This window comes from Drosophila sulfurigaster, chromosome 2R (assembly GCF_023558435.1).
Source record: "Drosophila sulfurigaster albostrigata strain 15112-1811.04 chromosome 2R, ASM2355843v2, whole genome shotgun sequence".
Taxonomy (NCBI): Eukaryota; Metazoa; Arthropoda; class Insecta; order Diptera; family Drosophilidae; genus Drosophila; species Drosophila sulfurigaster.
In genome coordinates, this window is record NC_084882.1 from 10,596,531 (window position 1) to 10,623,701 (window position 27,171).

Here is a 27,171-nt window from a genome sequence, read left to right on the forward strand (position 1 = left end):
TTTGCGTTATTGTGACTTTTTAAAATTTATCCTTCTCATAATTATTTAATAACATCATTGTGATATTTTCCTTACCCAAGAACTCTAATATTCAGAACCTTTCCTTAAATGGTCACGTTTTGTGCTCTTTATTGGTGCAAGTATAAGCTAGTTGAGTTGCCGTCAATGCGACATAAAAATCTCTTTTTGTTTTATGACAAAAAAAATGGTTTAATGCCATAAGCTGGATGGACACACACGTGGTCTGAGGATTTTGGCTTTTTTGTCACGATCTAAGCCGCGGTTTTTGTTGATTGCTCACATTGTGCTCGGCATGAATATTGGCATTCTTGTCTTTTCGAATCGACTGCATTTTTGTTTTTTGGTTTTGGGACACGCAATGAGCAAAAGTTGGAGACAAAGCTGAATCGCTGTGAGTTTTCGGCGAGTGTAGCAAGTGCTCATAGCTCAAATTACCTGGCCAAGTGGTGAGCATTAAATTAAATACCTTTTGTCTGCGGCTATTAAATGAAATGACAAGGATGGGACAACGAGGATGGGGCAAATAAAAGCAACATTTGCCATACACTTCGGGGTAGAGGGAGTGGCGGAGTGGAGCGGACAAACTGAGCTGCTTTCTCCTTTCCTTTCCGCTCGGAACAAAATGGCGTCAAAAGAAATTCAATCAATTCGCACGTGACATGATTATTTTATGCTTTTATTTATTTATTGTGTATGCATTTTATTATTTTTATTTCGTCCCCACACTCGAAAAAGGCTACCAGCGCGAATTGTTCGTGATCAGGCCGAGTGTTCGGACGAGTTTGAGTTGGGTTATGGGTTGCATGACTGTTCAGATTCAACAGGTCATAGGCGACATATTGAATGCGCTATACGTGGCACAATTATGTTGTCGAATTTGCAACACTCTCGCCGTGCTTCACCTTCGAATATTCAACACAAATTGTTAACATCTGAAACAAGGGCAAGAATCTGTGAATGAAACCCCAAGCAGGGTAATATGCCCCACAATATTTTAGGTGTGGCATTCAAAGTTGAGAGGGAAAAGCAAAACAAACAATAAGCAAGGACGTCTAAAAATGGCCAAGGCAATGGAAACTTGTTAGTTACACTTAACGAGCCAAAAACCGTATTTAAGTCAAAATGGGGGTCTATCCCTCCTCCTCCCTTCCCTCTCACGCCCCTTGCCAACTTTTGTGGAACAAAGCCCAATTCATGACCGTGGACGTTGACCGTCGTTTGTGGATGTTGGTGTCAAAGCAAATACAATCAATTTGATTGCGCTGCCTTTTTTGTTGTGTGTTGTGTGCTGCGGCGGGAGGGATAGGGGGGAATTGACCCTTGTATGGGCCTCCCCATAGATTGATAATTTAATTCAATCGCTGCTGTCATTAAAATTGCCTTTTGGGTCATTTGACCAACAACAACAACAGCAACAACTGTTATATTTTGTATACACTGTCTCTTTGTTGCCCCTTGCTTGGGCACCGACAACACAAAATGTTAATTTTCCCGGTCTCTTTCACGCTCCTCTCTAACTTTTCCGTATGCAACGACTCTTGTGTTGGCAGCGTTTAATCAGATAATGCGTATTTTCAATCAAACGAGATTGATAACCGCACAACTTGCGAGCCCATAAGCATAATATCATTGTCAACGAAAATGTGACCCAATTCAGTCTTATTTTGTTTTTTTTTATTGATGGCCAAAATTATATTCCGTCACGTTTGCCTATCATTTGCACAATTTTTTTGTAAAACTATATTAAAGTGATTTTTATACCCGCTACCCATAGGGTATAAGGGTATTATAACTTTGTGCCGGCAGGAAATGCATGTAACAGGCAGAAGGAGGCATCTCCGACCTTATAAAGTATATGGGCAATTCTCTAGAAACTGCAACCGCCGCCAAAAAATTCAAAGTCTATAGAAGTATGTTTTCTTCACATTTGTTATTAGGGAAAATATATAATTTAACTAATATAAGCGATTTTTCCATTTAGTCCTGGCACATTTTGAAATATTTCAATACAAAGGCGAAGATGAGCAAAAGTTCTGTTTTGAACATTTCTACTGCAAGTTTTGTTTTGATTCATTTCTTTAAAGAGAGTCAGTATGCATTGATACTCGTAGTTTAATATCCAAGGAATATACAAAATATATAAATTAAATGATGCAATAGCTAATAACGGTAAATTTCTTTTCGGCTTATCAGCTTCTATTTTTATCGCATACGACAGTGAAAAACAGCATTTGTTATGAGTGCATCTACAGCTTTTGTCCATTGAGCATGCAAAATTGTGTCCAAACACATATTTTGCTACCAAATATAATAAAATAAAATTGGGTTGAATATAAGCATAACTTCATTTTTAAGAATTTTTGAAAGTTTGGTAAACAAATATTTTTTTTTTTGTTTTTCGTTAAATTATTTTTTTTAATATAGATGATGCATTCTCTTTTTATATTCAGAAAACAACATAAATTTCATGTCACCTGAAACCTCGCTAATTGAAACCTTGGCATTAAGTTAGATAAACAATGAAAGGATGTGCACAGTATACCGGGTGTAAACCAGATGAATTTGTTTGGCTGCAATGGCCAACAAACGAAATCTACTAGAACAGCATATTCATAAAAAAAATATTTGTGACATTAAAGATGTAATTTAAGTTAGGTAATTATGTTTCTCATGTACATAATATGAATATATTACTTTTTGTTAAACTTTGTTGAAGTTATCTTTTTAAGTATGAAATTTCTGTTGAAGATAAAAATATATATTGAATATATTAAAAAACTATGAAAATGCTTCATATGCTCTTCTAATTTACCTAAAAAGTATAAAAAAACTGCATAAAAAGTATGATGGAAAAAATGTCGGGTGCGGCATGTCGCGTGCGACAGTGATTAAAATTTAATTTAAAAAACAACTACTAAATATTTTTAAGTCAAATCAAATACACTATTTAACACACATTAAAATCTTTTATTAAGTTTCGCTGAAATTAGTGCTTGAACTGGTTTTTGAAAAAGTAACTTAAGTTTTTGTCGCGTTCGAATGCGCAACATTTTTGCAACTTTCTTCAAAACGAACAATTGCTCAAAATTAAAATAATGTCTTGGCACATGTTTTTTTTAGTTTTAAAGCGTACAAATGTCGCATTCGACATCAGGGAATTGCCCATATATATTCTTGATCAGCATCAACATTCGAGACGATCTAGCCATGTCCGTCCGTTATACGCCCCGCGATTTATTCGCGCCGGTGCCGCTGCGATTTATTCGTGCCGCGATTTTTTCGCCCCGCGATTTATTCGAGCTTGCACAATAGCGTAGGAACTAAATTGTGTATTTAGTACATAATATATGAACATACATAATACACTACATTTGGGTTAGACGCACTCAGTTTTCCACACAAATTTGTTTTATATTTATTATTTAAATGATTTTTGAAAACAAGTTCATATGCAAAAACCTTGGTTATTTAATAATACTTCAATTATATTACTCAAAATATTTTAAAAATATAACATAAGTTGTGTTTGCAAACATTTTCCTCAAGCAACTTAAAATAAGGGACATTTTTATTCGCTCGCGATTTATTCGCCTCGCGATTTATTCGAGCTTGCAGAATTTGCAGCGTTACCATAGGGTAGAAGGGTATTATAACTTTATGCCGGCAGGAAATGTATGTAACAGGTAGGAGGCTTCTCCGACCCTATAAAGTATATATATTCTTGATCAGGTTCAACAGCCGAGACGATGCCATGTCCGTCTGTGCGTCTGTCCGTATGAACACCTAGATCTCAGAGACTATGAGAGTGCTAAAATTTTTTCGATAGCATTTGTTATGTTTGCACACAGATCAAGTTTGTTTCAAATTTTTGCCACGCCCACTTCCGCCCCCGCAAATCAAACAAATCGAATAACAAGCCTAATTTTTAAGCTAGTGTTGCGATGTTTTCGGTATATACAATAATGACTACAGTATTCGTAATCTATGAAAATTTGGTTGCGATCAGATAAAAATTGTGAAAGTTATTAATGAAATACTTTTGTATGGGCAAAAACGCCTGCTATGTACATATGTATTGTATGTATGCGTATACGTATATATGTACATACTCGCCTATATATGTATCTGTATGCATACAGGCTTCATAGGCAATGCTATAGCTCTGGTGGTAGAGTGCAAGCTCAACATCTTGTGTTGCTCGGGTTCGACCCCGGTCAGGGTATAACATGTTTTTTTTTGTTTAATGATAAATGGTATACAATAATTGCTATAGTAATTGTGGTGTGCGAATTCGAGTCCCGATCGGTGGTGCTCGAGTTCAAATTCCGATCGAGAACACATGCATTTTTTTTAATATTTTAAGATTATTATATTTTGCAATAATATTTATACAATATTTTGCTTTTATTCAAAATGGGTAGTGGGTATCTCACAGTCGAGCACACTCGACTGTAGCTTTCTAACTTGTTCTTTAATAACTTCGACATTTTGAAACTGATCTCAACCAAGCATTCAGGAATGATAAAGACTGTAATTGACCGTATTGTATGTACCAACTTGTGACTCTAGCATCAATATTACCTTTGATATTCATTCGATTTGCGGGGGCGGAAGTGGGCGTGGTACAAATATGAAACATAATACCTTTTGGGAAAAAATTTATATTTCTATGTCTTATAGTCTCTGAGATCTAGGTGTTCTTACGGACGGACAGACAGACGGACATGGCTACATCGTCTCGGCTGTTGACGCTGATCAAGAATATATATACTTTATAGGACCATAAATGCCTTGTTCTGTCTGCAGGCGAAAAATTTAGAATACTCTGTGGGTAGCGGGTATCAAAATCGACTACAAAGCAATGTTGACCGAAATGGTTAAAGATTAAATAAGTTTCTATGCTTTATTTATTTTGTTGAACAATACATTACGATTTCAATTTTTCCAAGTTATCTATGGATATGATAAAAGTTTCCTAATAAATAAGAAGAAATAAATAAATATAACAAGAGTAAATTTATAAGCTCCTGAAATTTGTTATAATTATCTAAGCCAAAGTGGCGCAATCAGCTGCACTATCTAGTACAAATTATTTGGCTCATCCTCATCGCATTACAAATTCCAAGGTGGTCATAATGGGTATAATTTAGGAATCACAGAGAGCAGATAAACAATAACGAAAAAGAGGGCTTATTAAGAATAAACTGTCCGTGTTTGGGGAGTTAAACGAAAGTGCGAGCAATGTGACACAGACAACAAAACAACTCGAAGAGAGCACTCAGTGTTGGCTGAAAGGATTCAATTTGCATGAGATACGTTAACAATAAATTTAGTCTGCTCTCCAGAATCAACGTGCCTTGGCTTTCAATGGGAAAGCGGAGACCCAACCGAAAAAACGGGTTACCGACCAGTTCTCCAAGCACTAGGCACGTTCGCGTCCGAGTGATTTGCATTTGGTCGGAGCTGCTGGGGATATTTTCTAAAGGCTGAGGCTGAGGCTGCTTAGCCTTAGCGTCTGTATGGGACCGCTTCGATTGTTATCCTCTTGTCCCTTTTTGCGGCGGCATTGACAGGCGTGTGGCTGCCTCGCAGAAGAGCAGAAGCGGAAGCAGCAGCAGCGTCAGCGTCTTCTGTGGCAGCAACATTTGTTGATATGTCAAGGCTCTTTGCGGTGTGTGGCGGAGGATTTTCGTTATCGCCAGACATGTTGCACTGCTGCTGGGATTTTTTCGCGTCTCAACTTGTCCGCCTATCCATTTGTCCATTCGTCCATTTGTGCGCTTGTGCGCTTTTTGTGCCTTTGTCAAAATGGCTTTATCATTTCAATGACAGCGGATCCGTTTGGAAGACTTACTGCCTGCCTTTCAATGTGTCTGACTTGTGGCGCAGGCTAAAACGAAAGCCCCACTTGAGTGTCTCCTGGCTTAGCTAATGATTCTAAATGGCTAGTTATTGAAATCATTTAAATGCGCTCTAAACCCACATACAACCGCAAATCCCATGACTTTTGCCTGCCAGCGGCTGTCTGTCTGCAATCAGAAGTTATCATACGACCCGTTTGCCCAGCTTGCAGTGTGCAAAATGGGTGTCACACACACTCACACACACATTAGTAGTGAAAGACTTTAGGAATTAAAGTGTAACAAAGTCCTTTAATTTGAATAAAAGTATAAAATCTCTGAATACGAGCAGACTCTTAAATTATCTTTAAAATTCGCTATAAATAAAACAGACGATAACGAGACAATTGCTATTATTTGGAACTGGGATATTGAGAGACATCCGCAGAGACGAGATGTCTGATGATGAATCCGGCTTTGACTTTGCCCTCCTAGACTGACAATCTGAGCGTTAGTCAGCCCGCATTTATGCCATGGATATATGCAAATTTTAATTTTATACATAGACAGATAAAAATAAATTGTTTCTGCTAGACGTTAGCAACACTTGCCAAGCATATGCACAGTGTCAGCCGTGTGTGTTGTGTGTGTGTGTCTCAGGATATGTTTGTACCAGTCGAATTTTGTCGGAGTTTTCAGCGACACATTTTTCTTGTCGTTTATCGCCTTCCAATGCAATGCAGCATATTGATTTTTGTGTTCTGTGCATTGTATTTTTGGATCGTGTTTTCTTTTTACTTTAAACCGATTATTGCAAAATGTTTATAGTACATTTTCTATTGTATTTCTCCGTAGGAGTGCAATATATATAAAATAGAATGTACAATAAATATAAAAAGATTTGGTTATTTTTTAAAAATAATACAAAAATAATGATTTTTGTTATGTTTCATCCATTCATAGACTTCTTTGGGCGATTCTTTAGAAGCACTTGAATTGGAAGCGTAACTCGTTAAACTAATATAGTTTCATATTTGTTTATTGACAACATAACCAAATGGTTCAGAGTTTTTGTTACAATATATTATTAAATTATTGTCTGGTTTCGTAGGATTTTCATTTGAAATCGCTGGGGGCAAGTTTGCGGCATAACAAATCAATTTCATATTAGCCTCGATTTTTGTCTACGAATGAAATTCATACTCAAGACAACAAAAGCAAATTCCCCAAAAAGCTTGCCGGAGAAAATAACTTTTTTTTTGTGTTTGGGATTTGAGTGCAAACTATAACAAGACGCTTAAAATATAACAAATTTTGAAATTGCAACTCACAGAAAATTGAAAAGTGCTTGGGGGCAATTCCCAAGCAAACGAAAACGAAAATGAAGGCGAGAGCGAGTGCGAGTGAGAGAGAAAGCAATAAAAGTTTGTCAAGCTTCGAAGCTTAAAATTGTTATAACAACCTGAACTTGAAATCGAAAACGCAATCGAAATGATTTTACGTAGAACATGACACGAATGAAATCAAAGAGCCACTAGAGTGAGAGTCAGAGTCAGAGGCAGAGTCAACTCAACTCAATTCGATTCGATTCGATACGAGCGACCTGCACACCCGCATTGAAAAGTTCATCTCTCTTTCTGGTTTGCATGGATGGAATGTAACAAGCCTTGATGTTTGCCTAATGCAGCTGCCAGCATTGTCAACTGAAACTCTGACAACTGCTAACTGCCAACAGCCAACAGCCAACTGCTAACAAGCAGCAAATGGCAACTACTACTGCCACAGCACTGCTCGACTACAACTTGAGCTCGTAAAACTGCCGCCCCAAGGACAACTTTTAACAACGTCAACACGGCCAAAGCACTGTACTCCTCCGTCTGTGCCTAACAAGCTCGCAGTGGGCGTGGCAGCAGCGAGACAGCGAGGTGCTAAAGTGGCGAAGAGGGAAGGGCAAACGATGCTGCAGTGGAGTCGTTTGATTTTTACGACCATCACTAACGAGTTTCACTTTTCCAGTTGTGCAGCCATTGAAAAAGCGACGAACAAATAAATACAACGTGGCGTATGAGCGATCTGCCACACACATACATATACATACGTCTGTCCAAAGAGGCAATCAGCCTGCATCATGTACACCACGCTGAGTGCATCACATAATGCAGCTAATGCATTTCAAAAAGAATTACAGAAATGCTAATTTCAGAGCACAACAATACAATCATAATGCTATAAAACCTCAATGGCAAGTTGCGATACATTTGGATTTCTCAGTTTTCTTAAATTATTTAAGTAGAGATGCAAACCATCGATATTAACAATGAATTAATCAGTCTGTTGATTTCGACTCCATATTTGACAGTCGAAGCTATTGACGAGTGTAAAAAAGGAGTAATGAAGTTGTTGCTTAAGGCGGACAACACATTCTTGGATAAAAAGCTCTTAGGTATGTCAATTTGGCATTAGGTCGAGAAAAATAGTACCTATAAGATAAAATTTGAACATTTTTATATGATTTCAGGAATTAAAAAATTTTATAGTTACTGGTTGGAATTGTTTTGAATTCCTCTTCATCTTTGATCACCACAATTGTCACATTCAATACTGTTGGCTTCTATCGAATTCTCTATTTATCGGTCGTGCTAACTTATTCCATAACACTTTATCACTATTCGATAATGAAACTACGATTTTAAAAAGTTGCCCTTGTGACATGCAATATTCACTAGTATTCGTTTTTAGCATCTTATACTCTATTTGTACCAAGTGCATCTGCTTCAAAGATGCAGTAGAGGTGGAGAACTATCGATGGCACTATCGGGACTATCGATGGTTGGCCACTATTGACACGCTCTGGATAGCAGCGCGCACTATCGATAGTGGTCAATCGCTATCGTCGATAATGGTCGATATTTTTTCAGGTATCTTTGTATACCTGCAACCTCCGTAGAGTCGGATAGGGTCTTCTGCAAAGCAGGACAAATTTCAAATAGGCGTATAAAATTATTAGTTGACATAAATATATAAATAGCAGTTAAGGTAAACCTAAAAAATAAAAAATCATATTATTTTCAGATAAAGATTGGAAATCCAATTTCATACTCTCATACTTTAAATAAATATTTATTATTTCAAAAACTAATTAAATTATTTTTTTTACCGCACTATCGACAATTATCGAAGATAGTTTTTCCTTACTATCGTCGATACTTGAAAGTTTATGGAAACTATCAAGCATTATCGATGGCGCAGACTATCGATAGATCTCCAGCTCTATTTTGTTTATTATTCATCAAATGGCTCTACTTCTTTCCGTTTTTTTTCCGTCTTTTATCATAATAAGCAACAACAAATTGATCGTCTTGGCGGTTTCAATGTTGCAGCTCAGTCTAAACAGCAAATTACAAGATGTAAGCTCAAATTAATTATCTCTAAAAATACTTTTCATATATTTGAACTCAAAGTCATGTTTACAGAATTGTAAGGATTAATTTGAAAAGACATAATAATTATAGAAAAATCTCAAATTGATCGCATAGTCGTTCGATATTATATGATGATATATAAATATAAAATAAAATACTTTTATATATGTATATATTTGAGCTAATAGTCATGCTTACAGCATTGTAAGGATTAAGTTGAAAAGACACAATAATTATAGAGACATCTCAAATGGATCGCATAATCGTTTGATATAATCGATTTATATTTGGGCTGTGAAATGCAATTGATAGAAACGTTTTCACGTAGCGTAAATATGTAACTGCACCTTTCTGTTATTATATTAAACAAATTATTATTTTTTATACGATTCGATTAGTCAGCTAATCTGCTTCAACGATGCGGTTCTATGATGCAAGTTTTTAGACCAAAGTCACATAACGCGAACAGCTGTTTAGGGGTTCAAAGTCAACAAACTCAGGCAGGAAGATGAAAAGGGAGCAATTTAATAAATTAATTCAGGGCATTCGAAAAGTATAAGTTTATTTAAATTTAATTTATGATTCATTAGTTGACTCAACTCATTTCCGTTCTAGCATCATACTACGCTATTCCGTCTGAAACGATCATATTCCTCTCTCTATTTACTTGTATATTTCTACTTTGGTCCCTCTCTTACACCTAGCCGCTTATAGAATGATCCGGTAACTGAAATTTTCAATATTACCCACAGTCTAAACGGTGAAACAATTTAGAACTTAATTCATTTGAAATGTTTTGTCTCCTAAACTTTGGCGTAAATTGAGTTGCAGCTGTTATATTTTGAAATTGTGCTTCACTATCATAATATGCAACTCGAAAAAAAAACTATGTTTTCAACAGCTTCGTGTAGTAAAGTTATCTTTAACATGTGAAAAGTTCAAGTACTCTGCAGTATTTGTATCATTTTAATTAAATGCTAAAAAGTTAGTTCGAAAAATAAAGAAAAATAATCAAGTGTTAAAATGTACCATTTGCATAAGTTAAGAGCACTTGTTTATTTTCTGCTAAATTTATCGAGGCCTCAAAGTTGAGACTCCTTGTTCTATTACGTAAATGAAAGTTGAACATTCTCCCCGAGCTGGAGAGCAAATTTTACTTTGAGTCAATTAGGCGCATAAATTAGGAGCAAGTCTCATCATATTGTCCTGAAACTGAAGTTCCAGTTAATGTGATTTACTACAAAGCAACAGCAACAACACAACAGCAACAACACAAACTGGTCATATTTAATGTGCATAGTTTGCATTTATTTTAAGGCCTCGAGTGACTTTAAACTTTAAAGTCAAATTTACTTGGTTGTCCTTTCGGGTTGCAAAACGAATGGATGCGTTTGTTGGCCAACAGCCAAATGACTGCCTTAGACAGGCCGACACTTTGGCCTATTGTCTTGTTGACACACACACACACACACACAAACTAACAACAAAATGCAAATTCGCAAGTAAAATAGTTTTTGACGCGCTCAGACTGCAATGCAGTTGGTGTCACTTTGAGCCACAAAAATTGAGCAATAGGCCACGACCTGGTTTTGCTTTGAGGCAATGGCAATTATTTTCATGCGGGCGAAATTATTTCTTTTTGCTGGCTGGCTTCGACTCTTTTGCTGTTGTCAAAGACAGTTTGAAGCTGCTGCTTATGCTGTTTATTAAAATCCAAAGCAGCTGCAGCACTTTTTGATAGCTCACATAAAAGTGCCAGGCTAAATTAGTTATAAATCAGCAGCTGAACTCTGTGTGTGTACTCCGTACTTAGTGGAAAGTGCGAAGTGCAAAGTGCAAAGGGGACTCGGACTTGGACTTTGTAAGCCAAAATGAAGCCATAAATTATACGAACTAATAATTATATGCCATCAAATTGTTGTAAGCTATACGAAATCGCTAAAGCGAGGCCAAGTTAAGCCAAGCCAAGCCGAGCAGGAGTTTAACGGCCAACATAAATTATAGACATTTAAAAAGGGGCAAAGCAGCGCGCAACTCTGCGTAGAATATGCGATTTTTATCACAGTTTATGCACTGCACACAAAGTTAACATAATAAGGTCAACACGCACAGGATGGGCAAGAAGAGCTCGAGCTTTGGGTGGCGACCTCCTGCCTCCTGCCTCCTCATCGTTCATGCTGATGCTGATGATGGGTGGCAAGTGGAAAGTGGGCGTCGCTTTAATTAAACGGCAAATGCGAGAGAGATGCGCGTTCGCGTCAGAGAACAAAGTTCGAGGTCAACCATGAAGCATGGGCCATGGCACAACACGGCAATTTCGTTTCTCTCTCTCTGTTTTTACTTTTTTGTTTATTGTTGTTGTTGTTGCTGTTGTTTTTTACAGCCCAGCAATTTGCAACAAAATTAGCCAAAAACGTTTTCCGACCCTGGCCATGCTGATGCTTATTGTGAATTAGCCACGCAGCAACATGAACAAAAAGATTGGGTTAAGCCTGTCTCGGGCTGTTGTGAATGAATGGGGGCGTGGCATTAAAGGACATACGTCACAGAGTGAAGTGTCTATGGCATCGTCAATGACTTGTCTCTCTCTCTCTCTCCCTTTCAGCTATGACAAATGCTCCGTCGACAGTCTCCTGCGGCTCTCCTGGCGGTCGTAAAGTAACAGGATACTCTTGACTATCGCACGCAGTAGAAAACAACGTAGCACAAAACACAAGAATGAAGCGTTTAAATTTTGTAATTTAAATGCAAATTGACAGGCAAATGACAAGCATTGCAATTAACGAGGGACCAGCGGGCGTATACGCAATGATGCCACGCACAGCCAACGAGATAACATTGCCGCTGACTCCCTTCCACAAGATAACTACCATAGACGCTATGCAGCCCATTATTTAGGCCTTGCAACGTGGCACAAAGCAGCGAGAATTCATCGAATACATTTGAGGAGTCAACTCAATTATATTTACTTTCTTTCTTATCAATTACGTTGACTTTATGAAATACTTCAAATTGTTTCTTTCTTCATTTGAATTGATTTTAAATTTTAGATTGCACCAACGATCAATTAATCAAACTTTTGATTTCGACTCCATTTTTGACATTCAAATCTATTGGCAATTGTAAAAACGAGAAATGAATTAGTAAAACACATTTAATATTTATGTGCAGGGTATTTGATACATATTTTTAACTGAAATTATGTATTAATTTCTATTGGAGCGACGCAAATAATTCAGCTTCATATCCAGAAAAAGACGATTGATATCTTTAAGTTTCAGAAGATGTAAGCGCACAATATCCAATGCCAACTTAACCGTAGTAAGGCAACCTTCTATATTCTCATGATGCTTGTTGACATTCTGAGTAGTGACAATATTGGCAAGGAGCACCTGCGCCCTCACAATGCATTCCTGAAGGCAGACAACAGATGCTTTTAAAGAAGTCATTTCAATTGCGAAGGCACGCGACATACCTATAAGATACAAATTTTTTTAATTTTTAATTTCAGTAAAAAAAAGGGTATAGTTACTGGTTGAATTGTTTTTAATTCTTTGTCTTTTATCACCACAGTTGCCACATTCAATATTGTTGGCTTTTATCGAATTCCCTATTTATCGGCCCTGCCAACTTATTCTTTCACACTTTGACACATTCGATAATCAAACTTCGATTTTAAAAAGTTGCCCTTGTGACAATGCGATATTCGTTTTTAACATTTTACATTATATTTATACCAAGTGCATCTGCTTCAATGATGCAATTCTATGATGCTAGTGCTTACACTAAAACTGCATCACGCAAAACGCTGTTTAGGGGTAAGTAAACAAAGTAAAGGCAAGAAGAAGAACAATATCAAAAGCACTAGAAACAAATTAACCAAAAATGAGTAATTTCAGAAATTATATGCATTTTGTTTTATTATTCATCAAATACCTCTATTTCATTGCGTTTTACATCATAATAACTAACTCGCTCTGCAATTTCATATTCCATACAAAGTGGCCAAATTGATGTCTTTAGATTAAGTTGAAACATTTTATATACCCCCGTCTATTTATTTTGATTTCAAAACAATTTGAAATAATTTTAGGACGCCAAAAGTTACAAGTGAACTAATTAGCTATTTCCATCAATATCGCTCTTTTTTCGATAAATATACCAAAATATTAGCCAAAATACGGTGCCACTTTTGATGCAGCTCCATTAGCTGTTCCTCTCTTACACACATACGCTTATGGAATGATGCGGTAGATTCTACCGGGTAGATTCTACTTAACAGAAATTAACATATGATGAACCTCAGTCTAAACAGCATATTACAAGTTTAATGTCTTATAGTTATTAAATCTTTTCAAATCAATCATGACAATGCTGTAAACGTGACTTTTTGTTAAATTTGTTAAATTTTTGTTTATTTTGTATTTCGTTGACTGTATGAAATAATACAAATTGTTGCTCTCTTCATTCGCACATTTGTATTGATTTTAAATTTTAGATTGCACTTAACAATAACTAACTAAACAAACATTTAATGTGTTAGGGCTGTCCATATATTACGTAATCACTTAGGGGGTGGGAGGGGTCATGGAAATGATTATGTTTGATTACATGGGGAGGGAGGGGTCTTGGACAATGATTACGTAATCATTTTATAAAAATTTTGTTGTTAAATGTATTTATTCAAAAATTAGTTTAGCGCCGATTACTCTGTCGAAGGTACCGAATGCAATATTTCTTATAAATGTAGCTGTAAGCTTCGATTGGAAATCAAAGAAACCCCTTTATCGTGTGGCTGGACGGCGATAGGGAGAATGCCTAGTAATTCAGTCATACGAAGGATGTGAAGACCTCGAATGGCTTGACGAGGAGATGTAGACTTGCAATAATAAAAATATTAAAGATTGGCTGGAATCTCCTTTTGAAAATAACGATTAAAAGAACAAATTTTCATATTTTTATTTTTGTGATTACGTAATCATTGTTAGGTGTTCATCAATTGATTATTTTTGATTACCAGGGGAGGGGTCAAAAATCGCAGAAAACGTGATTACGTAATATATGGACAGCCCCTTACTAAATTTACCTTGTCTTTAAGTTTCTTTAACAAATTGACATAGTAATTTATTATTCGAATGGCAACGGCAGCGAAACTGATGCATCTCTTAATTCCTATTAGCACAAACAAATAATACAGCAGCGATTAACGCCAGCATGTTGTTGATACAATCCGAGAGCACTGATACGAATACCTCGCAGGAGGAAGTGGACCCAAAGTCTCAGCTGGCCAACAAGACAATATTTAAGACCGATAATCCCAATTTGTCAATTATAGAAATTAACGAAAACTCTATTAAAGTGGAGGACCTAGAGAAAAAGGTTGTACTGATCGAAAGTCTCTCAAGTGAAGATAACGACGAGGCAGTCGAAAAAGTTAAGAATATACTCAGAAAATCACCCAATAAAGCTGTGGATAATACTGTGGATAAACGTCGACGCAAGGCAGAATCACTTCTGCAAACTAGCAAGCAAAAACTGGATATATCTATAGCCGAAGCATCCGCAGCAGCCGATGGTGACAAATTTGCAGCTAGCGGAGACCGCAACAGTTAGCGATCACCCACAAACCAAACGCGAGAGTCATCTATGATACTCTGGAGGAATTTGATCAAAAATCGACTGTTACACTATTGAATACCCCGTTTGGCAGCAAAGTCTACCTTGTGGGCACGGCACACTTCAGTGAGGAATCACAAGATGATGTGTCTTTTGTCATTCGCAATGTCCGTCCAGATGTGGTCATGGTTGAGCTATGTCCATCGCGTGTACACATATTGAAACTTGATGAGAAAACATTGCTGGAAGAGGCAAAGAACATCAACATACCCAAGATACGCGGCATAATTCAGACTCATGGCTACATCAATGGCATCTTCTTCATTTTGCTATTACAAATGAGTGCTCAGATTGCCAAGGACCTGGGCATGGCACCTGGTGGTGAATTTCGACGCGCCTTCGAGGAAATACACAAGTTGCCGGGCTGTATTCTGCATCTCGGTGATCGTCCAATACGCATCACACTATATCGGGCTCTGCGCGCTTTATCCTTGTGGCAGACCATGAAGTTGGTCTGGCGTTTTTCACGGATAGCATTAGCATATGGAGGAATGCAAGCAACTTGTTGGAGAAACTTATGCAAGAAATAATTTCCTGCGTTCTCCGATGTGTTTGTGCGTGAACGTGATCTATATTTGTGTCATTCTCTGCAACTGGCAGCTCTGCCGCAAGCTGCACCTGGCGCCCATCAGGTCCGTCCCGTACGTGTTGTTGGCGTTGTAGGCATTGGTCATGCCAACGGCATTGCAAAAATGTGGGGCGAAGTAGATCCCGAAAAGATTCCAGCCATACTCGAAATACCACAAGCGAGCCTTGGCCAACGGGTCTGCAAGAACACCTTCAAGTACGGTCTCATTGGTCTCGGTCTTTTGGCGTCTTTCGTATTATGAGACCACGGCTGACGCGATTCTTTTAAGTTGATCGTACCATGTTTTCAATGTTGTTGATTTTATTCTCGTTTTAAGTAAAACGCCCACACAATGGGTATTGACATATTATAAGTATTGTACGAACTTGATGCTTTTGATAAAACCTGTTTACACACAACACACAAGTGTACAAAAACAAGATACAAAACAAAAAAGAAAAAAGAAAAGACATTTCAACATATTCCTGGTTTTAAAACCCAATACAATACTACTGAAAAGTACAGACATACAAATATACATTTAGATACTTGGGTCTCGACTCATATTCTATTGCATACGGACTTGATTAATATTGCTGTCCTGTCCCTGCATAGTTGTTAGAACTGACACTACATTTATACACAATCACACACAGATCCCTGCAAATAATTAGTCATGTGTTTTGACCAGTTAGTTAGGCGCCCGTATTGTATGCACATGGTTTCGCGACAAGCTTAATTCTAGCTCAAAAATAACTTCAATTGTTACTTGTATAGTGTATAACTTTAGCATAACTCTAAATGTGAATTGCCCCGTGCAGCAGATCCAATAATCTTCAACTCGACTCTCATGTATGTAACTGTTGTTCATTCCGTAGAAAACAAAACTAAAATTTAGATAGTATCGTTTAAAATTAAGTGAAAACGTGATGGACCTTCGACATTGGAAGAATGGCCGTGTGTTAAATGTTACATATTATATTGAGGAATTTTACAATTTTACAATTTAAAGATTGGGATAAAATAATACATCTTTATTTTAAAATAATCCATTAATCTTAATGTTTGATTAATTATTATCATTTGATTTATTTAAATCCATATTTTTGTAAATTTGTAGTTAATTTTGTTATTATTAATTTTGTTTATTCTAAACATTTAAATTTAATTTGTTTCATCCAGTAGTTTTAGCAAATTATAATTGATCAAACTAATTTAAACTATTCTAAATAATTCGAAGTATTACTTTTCTTCATTTAAGGTTTACATTTTTATTATTTTTGTTCGTTCATTTACCACACATTGTATTATTGTAATTTAATATAATATCAAGAATATGATTTATTCCAAAATTGATTAAATTTGTTTAGCTTAGCTTTCTCAGAAATATAAATACACAGATTAACAGATCAGGGAGTTTTTACAATTAAAAATCTTCTATGCGAGAGTTTCATATATTCAATTTTGTAAATTACAAATTGAACTAAAAGTTGTGCAATTCATAAATTAATACTTAAATTTAACCTAGAATAATTAATAATTAAAATTATTAACATAATAGATGTTTATGGTACATATTAATGTAAATATTAAAATTACACTAAAAAAAACAAGATCTTAGTACTACGAATTTTGGCCATTTGTTAAGAACATGAACAAGAAAATGTTAAAGTTAGAAAACATATCTTGATTTCCAGAACACTTTATATAACACACAAGTTCTTATTAATAATGCCAAAAAATCTTGTTTCAATAAGACCAAAGCATTTCATTATAATATAAAAAAATTTTACATTATATTTTAATGCATTTCTTACTATTTAATAAATAGTATTTATTAATAGTTTTATTTTATTTTGTTGGCGCATTCTGTTGTACGTTATTCAGTTGCATGTTAATCGGTCTACTTACGAAATAGTTATCATCGATTCGCGCAGCATTTGGACGCAGAACTTCTCAGACTGGCATGAAAAATGGTTCTCGACAGCTCAACTAATTGATATATGAAAGAAAACACTCAAAACTAGATAAAAAAAAAAACAAATAGATATCATTATATGAATTTTGATAGAGTCTTATTATGAGAATTTGGCATTCTTCAGACTAATGTTTTTCGTTTTAAGAATTTGTACTTAAAGCAGTCTTAATTAAAAAACACATATTTTAAGACGAATGTTCTTGATTTTAGAAACTTGGTTTTTCAGTGTAATCCGATTTTTAAATTGGACTTAAAGTAATCCAAGCGATGAAGACTACATCAGCGTATCTAATAACAAAAATGAATAAATAAATAATAATCCTTGAATGGTTTTTGCATGTGTACAATATTTTTGCATTCCACTGTGGATTTTAGATTTGTTTTTTTTTAATTTATGTGCGAATTTTTAAGTATGGCTTCGCAATGCACATGAAAGCTATGAAAATGTGAGGCTTCTTGTGCTGCACGCAAGCCAAAAGCAGAAGGGTGGTGAAAAGGGGTGAAGGTGGCATGTGCTGCAGTCAGTCTTAAGAAGGACAACAGTGAGGCACAGCCACTCATTAAAGGCTTCAAGTGGGCTTCACGTGAGCAGTGCAAATTGCAGGTCCAAGACTATTCCGAACTCTGAGTTGAGTTGAGCTGAGCTGATCTGAGCTTTGAACTGTCACTAAATACGTGGCGTCGCTGTCGCGGTCGACGTCGTCAGAGGGGATGTCCTTCGAAAAAAGGCCTTCGTTTGTTGCACACGTTGAACTTTGAAGGCGTCGAAAAGGCCTAATTATCTTAATTAATGAGTGCGAAAGTGAAATTCGTGGAAGACAAATGTGGCAGGTCTGGCTGTTGGCTCCTGCTCCTGCTCCTACTCCTGCTGCTTGGTGGCAGTCACTCAGTTGGCGTGCACCGCAAGGACGTTTGTGGCTGCCATTTTAATTGTCTTTCTTTGTCTCTCTCGCTCTTCGAGTATGTGTGTGTGTGTGTGTGTGCGTGCGTGGGTGATTTTCATTAATTTTGCTTCGTTTTTGCCGTTGCCAGTGTCGGTGGCTGCGGACGATTTTGGTTTACGGTCTGCGCCACTTGCCACTTGCCATTTGCTGCTGCTGCCGCTGCCGCTACGACTGCTGCTGTCTGTGTGCGGTTTTGGGTCTGCCACAAAGCGAGTCAGGAAAGGCGCTGCTGGCAATGACTGTGCAACACGAAGTCGCAGAGAGGCGACAGGCTATTAAAAAAAAAAAACAAACGAAACGAAACGAAAGGAAAAGAAAAGTAACAACAATAATAATGAGGCGCCACACTAACAGACGGCGCAACACTTTCGCAAACAACATTGGCTGAAAATAAAAATTCTAAAAATGCCCAGAAGTGGGCAGTGGGCCATGTGGATGCTGCAGACGAAATCTAGGCGTCTTCAGTGGCCAACATTTGTGTGTGGATGCCATGTGGAACGCAAGTGCAGCGCATGATTTACAGCGTAAGAGAAGTGATGAATGTGCGTCGAGTCGTGTCGAGTAGAGTTGAGTTGCCTTGAATATGTGTGGAACGCATGGCTTATGCATTAAAGATGAGCCAAGTCGCTTATCAATCCATGTGGATGCCAAGTTTGCGACTGAGACGTGCGGGACACGCGTTTACTTCACCTACATTTCTACTATTACTTTCAGTGTGTTGGGTTCCATATGTGTGTGTGCCAATGCCACAACATTCCTCGCGCCCACTGCGTAGTGCGCACTGCGCACGCGTGTTCCAGTGAGCGAAAGCTCTGTCTTTCTCTCTCGCGAGAGAGCAAGAGAGCAGGCTTAGTGGACTATGTGGATTGTGTGCAGAAGTGTTGCGCCCTGCCTAAGAAACTAGCACAACGTTTTTGGCATTCACGTATTCTGTGCTTCGCTAGTTTCTTCTCTCCCTCTCCCTTTCTGACTCTTCTCTGACTGACTGACAACACAGAGCTTAAATTTCACTTTTTCCATTCATTGCTTGCAATAATTCACTATTTGCTTTATTGGATAACAGACAAAACGAAATTACTACAAATCATAATTATCAAATATATGTATATGTATGAGAATCTTGTTCTCTGCTTTTTGTTTTCCTTTTTTTTGTTTTTGTTGTTGAGTTCTTGTTATAGCTTTAGTCCTGGCATTTTATATTACGTTTTCAGTGCGTGTATCGTTATCGGAATTCTCAGTTAAATCCTTTTGGGACAGGTTACGCCGCCGTCGTCTGCTGTGGCTCCTGTGTGGTTGCCGTGGAAGCCACCGAGGTGGACTCGGGATTCTTCTCACTGATGGCGAGCCAAGGACATCGCTTCTGTAGCTCCAAGCGGTATCTGGGATGACTGATGGCATACACGAAAGGATCTATGCAGGCTACCATTTTACAGGTGCAGGCCGGGATCATTGTCGCACCCGGAGTCAGCAGACTCTTGTCCCCAAAGGCGCCAATTAAGGACATGACGCCATACGGCGTCCAGGACACAAAGAAGAGGAAGCAGATGGTAATCGCTGCCTTGGCAATCCTTATCTCGGCCGTCTCCTTGTTCTTGTCCACATTGGAGCGCAACGATTCGACGTTCATCTTCTTGGCCTGGTCCCGCAGCGCCTTCTCGTGGCTGAAGACGTGGCCCACAATCTGGCTGTAATAGTACAGGATCATGGTGGTGGGGCAGACGAAGCTGAAGAAGAATATGACGGCCACAAACATGCGGGTGTCAAAGTTATCGGTCAGATAGTCAAAGCTGCAGGACGTCAAATAACCCTCGGGCACAAAGCGACCCCAAGTCTCGGTGTAGCAGGCGACCACAAAGGGCGTGGCATACATGTAGATGAAGATGATCATGGCAATGGCCTTGCCATGCGTCATCTTGCCCTCCATGGGCCGCGTGATCACGTTGTAGCGATCGTAGGCGATAAATGCGTTCGTGGCGCCCGCTCCAATGCCTGTGTAGGAGCCGATGATGCCATAGATCTGGCAGCCGAGGTTGCCCAAGGCGAAGCCCTGATTAAAGCTGTTGTAGATGAAGATTGGTGTCTTGGACATCATGAGGAAGTCACAGATGGCCAGATTAATGACCAGTATGTTGGAGGGCGTGCGCAGCGACTTGGCTGCCGAGAATACCCAGATGACCAGACCGTTGCCAATCAGCGACATCAGCGAGAAGAATATGTAGAGTGTGCCCAGCAGATAGTTCATCGATTCGGGCGGCTCTGGATACGTGAGCCAGTGCTCGGGTATGTGACGCAGCTCCTCTGGCGGCACATTCCAGCCCAGCAGCCTGGACTCGGCTGCCAGGCGCGCCTCTGGCCGCAGCGCAGTCGACACATTCGACACCAAGCCACTTATGTTGTACTCCATGACAAGCACTTTGCTGGCCCGGTCGTTGGCCAAGACAAAATCACAGTTGGCCCGGGCTGGATTTTATATGCTCGGCCAGAATTGGATTAGTTGCATATCTGCATCAGCAGTTGTGGATTACAGCCCGTGGATTGGCCTAATCCCTTAACCGAATTCGCTGAACTCAACGTTTCGCATTGATTTTCTTGCATCTGCAATCAGCAATCAGTACTCATCAATCGACAATTGGCAAACGGCAATCGGATTCCTCTTTGCGACGAACTTTCTTGACTAGTCGTAAGCCCCTTAATTGATAGTCATATGTCACTTGGCCTCCAACTTTGCTTTGGTTAATCTATTTGCTCAGCAAAGTCAATGATGTCATTTATTTCCCTATTTTATTTATTTCTCTTTATAAGAAATTACTTTAACTTTATTTTGAAAGTAAGAATTAGTAAATGAATTTAACGATGGCATTTAATTGTTCTTTAGAAAAATGTATTCTACAAACATACTATATATATTAATATATAATAACTATGAACTTACATTGAAAATTTAAAAATAGTTTATACTATATGTATGTACAATATGTAAAGTCCATTAAAGTTAAATATAAGTGATTCTACAACTGTTTATAACGTTTTGCCGGCAGGAAATGTATGTAACAGGTAGAAGGAGGCATCTCCGACCCTATAAAGTATATATATTTTTGATCAGCATCAACAGTCGAGACGATCTAGCCATGTCCGTCTGTGTGTCTGTCCGTCTGTCTGTATGAACACCTAGATCTCAGAGACTATAAGAGATAGAGCTATAATTTTCGACAGCATTTGTTATGTTTGCACGCAGATCAAGTTTGTTTCAATGTTTTGCCGCGCCCACTTCCGCCCCGAAATTAAAAAATCGAATACCAAGCGTAATTGTAAAGCTAGGATTTTGGTATATAAAATATTAACTATAGTATTTATGATTCCTGAAAATTTGGTTGCGATCAGATAAAATTGTCGAAGTTATTAAAGAAATACTTTTGTATGGGCAAAAACGCCTACTTACTGGGGTCTTAAGTGCTTTGGCCGACAATTTGGCATTTTAATGCATGCCGTCTATAGTGTATTTTGAATGCGGTACTATATCGATATACCAAATATACAATTTTTGGAAAAATACCTCAAAATATATATCTTTTATTCAAAATGGGTTACGGGTATCTCACAGTCGAGTACACTCGACTGTAGCTTTCTTACTTTTTTTTTATAAGGAGCCTTCAAAAAAACATGTTGAAATAAACTGTCTTATACTATAAATGCCATCAAATGCATTTCAAATTTGATATGAATAAGTGCTTTGGCCGACAATTTGGCATATTGTGCCGTCTATAGTGTATTTTGAATGCGGTACTATATCGATATACCAAATATACAATTTTTGGAAAAATACCGCAAAATTTATATCTTTTATTCAAAATGGGTAGCGGGTATCTCACAGTCGAGTACACTCGACTGTAGCTTTCTTACTTAAATTTTATAAGGAGCCTTTAAAAAAAACATGTTGAAATAAACTGTCTTATACTATAAATATAAATGAATTTCAAATTTAATATGAATAGAAACATATGATCTTCTTACTATAAAGGTTAACCTGTTAATTAATTATATGAAGAAATATTTTTAATTTAATACCAACTTTTAATTTTGAAAATATGAGTGTTATATATTTATTAAAGACATATGCATAATTATTTTTGATTAATTTTGAACAAATGTATGAAATTTTAATATAAACAGACCAAATTTGAACACAACAAAATTTGTTTGCTGCCAAATTTGAATTATTTTGTACTGAATCCATGTTTCGCTTAACACGAGGATTTCTAGGAACGTAACGAGGGCCAAGTGTACTTACTTTTCACAAAATTGTCCATTTTGTAGCACCACGCCTACAACCAACACCACCGTTCGCTTCCAATGTATTTAAATTTCAGTACATGCGATCAAACATTTAATAAAATTAAATTATTGCGAACCAACACCAATTTTATCGATGTTTAGAAATTGAAGAAACATCGATTGTATCGAATTTAACTTTTCTTTGTTGTCGTGTATAAGGGAACGAGCTTGGTTGGAACATGCAACTAGTATTGTTGCGTGTCTACTTATAGTATCTTTCGAAATATTCCTATTTTGTGCTAGACACTAGTATGATTTGTCGAAATTTTCTTTTTTTTTTTCGTTAATGCGGAGTTAATATTTTGCCATTCCATTTAATTTTAAAACAAATTATTCAGATGTGGAAATATATACATATATAAATATATATTTTTAATTATGTATTTTATATAAATTTCCACTCAAATGGACTAATGCTGTTTATTTTTTCTTGTTTGACATATTCATGTACATTTGTTTTAAATTTTATCCAGGTTATTTGCCTGGCTTTGGAGACAATTTTTGTATGCATCTACATATGTTTAATATAATATTTTTTTTTTTTTTTACTTTATTTCCTGCCTAGTGTTTGCGTAGCTTTACAGGCCGCACTCTAATTGGGCAGATGTTCTTCCGCTCAATTTTCAATTTTTTAATTTATAATTAAATTTTATGCATCGCAGTGCATTGGAGAGCCAAGAAAAAATCATTGCTATCGGTGGGCGCTCTTAGAAGCGCTGTCGGCTCACTTTCCGTGTGCAGCTTGTTGCGCTACACGTGGCCGGTGCTGGCTTCACAGCCTGCTATTTCTTCAGCGTAGGGGCACCGGTGCTGGCTGCACAGGTGTACTCAATGCGGTGAGCCTAGTGGTCCCTCGCAGTCGTTTGGGCTTGTCTTCCTCAGAGCCGGTATCTTCTTTGATGGCGGTGGCTGACACTTAGTTATTGTTTTGCTTATATTTTGTATTGCAGTGTAGGTTGTTGTGGGCATCGGCTCTTGCTTTTTCTTTTCTGCTAGCAAAACTCGAGCTCTGCGTGTAATTTTGCAGATGTGCTCCACGGCAAAGTGTCGTTGCTGTTTAGCAGTTGAGCCCATCGGGCTCTTAGGCGTTTTACTACGCCGCTTCTTCTGCACACATACCACTCTACTTACTGCGTTAATTCAACAATCTGGTCTTCTGCTGCTTCTCCGATCCTCGCCTCCAGCTTTTGTGAGGTGCTCGCCAGTGGTGTGGTGTGGTGCGTTGAGGTGCTTTTCACTTCTGCTTAACTAGTGCAGATTTCGTGAAACTTGTCACGGTCGCCATGTGGTGAGAAACTGTACCACGATTATCTTACTGGCACGTGTCGAGAAAATTTATTAATTATAAAACTGGCACGACTGTGCCTTTTGGATTCCCTCTGATAATGATTTATTCAAAAATCTAAGCATGAAGCCGTCGATGCCGACAGCGAAGCGGCTGCATAGTTATGTATTACATTTTATATTGTATTCTAAGAATTTTATTTTTTATTTACAGTTCCTCCCGGACAAACATCATCCAGTTGAATCGAACCCTAATCCGAATACGAATCGAATGACTAAAGATAATGGTCGCCCATAAGAACAATGTACTGAAAATGTTGCTGTTGTCATAAATGAATATCACCCCACTTTCCCTGAGCTTTAGTCGACGATGTAGGCAGAGTACGCCTCCAGTTTGTTGCCCACTTCACGTGTTTGTCACACAATTCATAAATCAAATATATTATAATTTCATCGAATTCAAAAGTTATTTCACATTTCAAATTCTTAACTGAATAAAAACATACAAAATAATAAATAATGTTTCTTATTGACAATATAATTTATGAATTTACTATATTTTAACTTCTTGCTTACATGAGTTTTTATACCCGCTACCCATAGGGTAGAAGGGTATTATAACCGTGCCGGCAGGAAATGTATGTAACAGGTAGAAGGAGGCATCTCCGACCCTATAAAGTATATATATTCTTGATCCGCGTCAACAGCCGAGACGATATAGCCATGTCCGTCTGTCCGTCTGTCCGTCCGTCCGTCTAAAATGTCCGTCTGTCCGTATGAACACCTAGATCTCAGAGACTATAAGAGATAGAGCTATAATTTTTTCGACAGCATTTGTTATGTTTGCACGCAGATCAAGTTTGTTTCAAATTTTTGCCACGCCCACTTCCGTCCCTGAAAATCAAAAAATCGAATAACAAGCGTAATTTTAAAGCTAGAGTTACAAATTTTGGTATATACAGTAATAGCTATAGTAGTTATGATCCCTGAAAATTTGGTTTCGATCGGAAAAAATTGTGGATGTAATTAAAGAAATACTTTTGTATGGGCAAAACGCCTACTTACTATGGGTCTGAGTTGCTTTGACCGACAATCTGGTATATTTGCCGTCTATGGTATATTTTGAATGCGGTACTATATCGATATACCACATATACCATTTGGTATATTTTTAGTATTTTTGCAGTATATTTGGTATATTTTGAGAATAATACCGCAAAATATATTGCTTTTATTCAAAATGGGTAGCGGGTATCTCACAGTCGAGTACACTCGACTGTAGCTTTTTACTTGTTTTCACTTAAGAAATGTATTAAAAAATAATTTTGTTCTCATTAAAGCTTGATAAAAATGGGCAATTGATTTATATTCTAATTCAATTATAAAATAAATATCATAAAACTTAGTTCTTTATAGAAGTCATTAGAGGGTTCAAATTGCAAATTCTCTGCTTAATAAATAAATGTACAAAATAAATAACTTTTCTGTTTATTGATTGCAATATCTGCAATATTTCATTATGATTTAATTGCTAAGTAGAAAATACAGAACTAAATAAATAAGGAACAAGTTAGAAAGCTACAGTCGAGTGTGCTCGACTGTGAGATACTGCTACCCATTTTGAATAAAAACAAAATGTTGCAGTATTATTTTCAAAATATACCGAAATTACTACAAAAATACTAAAAATACACCAAATTGTATATTTGGTATATCGTTATAGTACCACATTCAAAATATACCATAAACGGCACAATATACCAAATTGTCGGATAAAGCAACTCAGACCCCAGTAAGTAGCCGTTTTGCCAATGTAAAGTGTTTCTTTAATACCTTCCACAATTCATATCTGATGGCAATCAAATTTTAAGGACTCATAAATACTATTATGCTTGTTATTCGATTTTTTTGATTTGTGGGGGCGGAAGCGGAAAAATTTGAAACAAACTTGATCTGCGTGCAAACATAACAAATTCTGTTGAAAAAAATATAGCTCTATCTCTTATATTCTCTGAGATCCAGTGTTTCATAAGGACGGACGGACAGACGGACATGGTTAGATCTTCTCGGCTGTTGACGCTGATGAAGAATATATACTTTATAGGGTCGCAGATGCCTCCTTCTTACTGTTACATACATTTCCTGTCGACACAAAGTTATAATAACCTTCTACCCTATGGGTAGCGGGTATAAAAATTGTTATTTAATTATTATTAGATTGTTTTTCATAAGAAAAGCATTTTTAAAAGAAAAAATCTTCAATTCAAGATGAAAGTTGGCCATAAAGATGTATGCTAATTTAACCGTCAAATTCTATGTGTGTTTATATATATGTGTGTGTACGTTATATAATAAAATTTTTTTTTTTTTCTCCCAATGAATAAAAATAATTAAAGTTGGCTATACAATTAAATAGTAAATAATTAACTATCTAAATATATTATCAAATAAAATACTTAACTGAAATGCAGGATTACAAAATTAGTAAATCAATTGGTCATTGTGCTGATTTCTTAGAATATTGCAGTCAATTTATTTGAGAATAAATGAAGCAAAGTGCACAACTTAAATTTATATATACTCATATTGATATCGTCGGGCATTTGGGGGAGGTGTAACAAATGCGCTGTTTTCCACGGCCTCTTATTAACTCATAAAACGAAAAGTGTAGCATACTTTGCTGCGCTCCCAAGGTGCTCGCAAACATAAGTACACATATGGATGGATGAGTGCATGTGTGCGTGAGTAATTATGCGGCGCTCATGTGTGCCTGTGTGTGTGCTTGTGTTTGTGCTTGTGCACCTACAATTTAGGTCATAAATCATATGGAAAAAGTCCACAAAGACATGCAAATATTCCCTAATACCCCCCCAAGTTGCCCCACCACACAACACACATGCAAAGCCATGTGTGTGTGTGTGTATGCCTACCAATATGGTGAAAGTACATACAAAGATTGATTTCTCTTTGTTTGCCTTTTAGCAGCACTGGGATGTGTTCACCTCAATTCCGAGGCTCTCTCTGTGTTTCTGCCTCGGCTTCTTGCGGCCTCCTCCTGTGTTGCTTGCCACAATAACTATAGTGTGTGAGTGTGTGTATAGAGAGC

The 27,171-nt window shown here is 37.2% G+C and overlaps 1 protein-coding gene, 1 long non-coding RNA gene and 1 pseudogene across 2 annotated transcripts; 1 reads left to right on the forward strand and 2 right to left on the reverse strand.

The window, feature by feature from the left end:
* Positions 1-12,419: 12,419 nt before the first annotated feature.
* Positions 12,420-13,170, reverse strand: LOC133837686 (uncharacterized). Its single transcript, XR_009893848.1, has 2 exons — positions 12,816-13,170; positions 12,420-12,758 (listed from the first exon to the last, which is right to left on the reverse strand). It is a non-coding gene; the product is annotated as an uncharacterized LOC133837686 (long non-coding RNA).
* Positions 13,171-14,447: 1,277 nt separating this feature from the next.
* Positions 14,448-15,851, forward strand: LOC133837966 (traB domain-containing protein-like; annotated as a pseudogene).
* Positions 15,852-19,454: 3,603 nt separating this feature from the next.
* LOC133835500 (opsin Rh3) lies at positions 19,455-20,897 on the reverse strand. Its single transcript, XM_062265466.1, has one exon. The coding sequence runs from the start codon at positions 20,851-20,853 to the stop codon at positions 19,708-19,710; it is 1,146 nt and encodes a 381-aa protein (XP_062121450.1). The 5' UTR covers positions 20,854-20,897; the 3' UTR covers positions 19,455-19,707.
* Between the last annotated feature and the right edge of the window lie 6,274 nt (positions 20,898-27,171).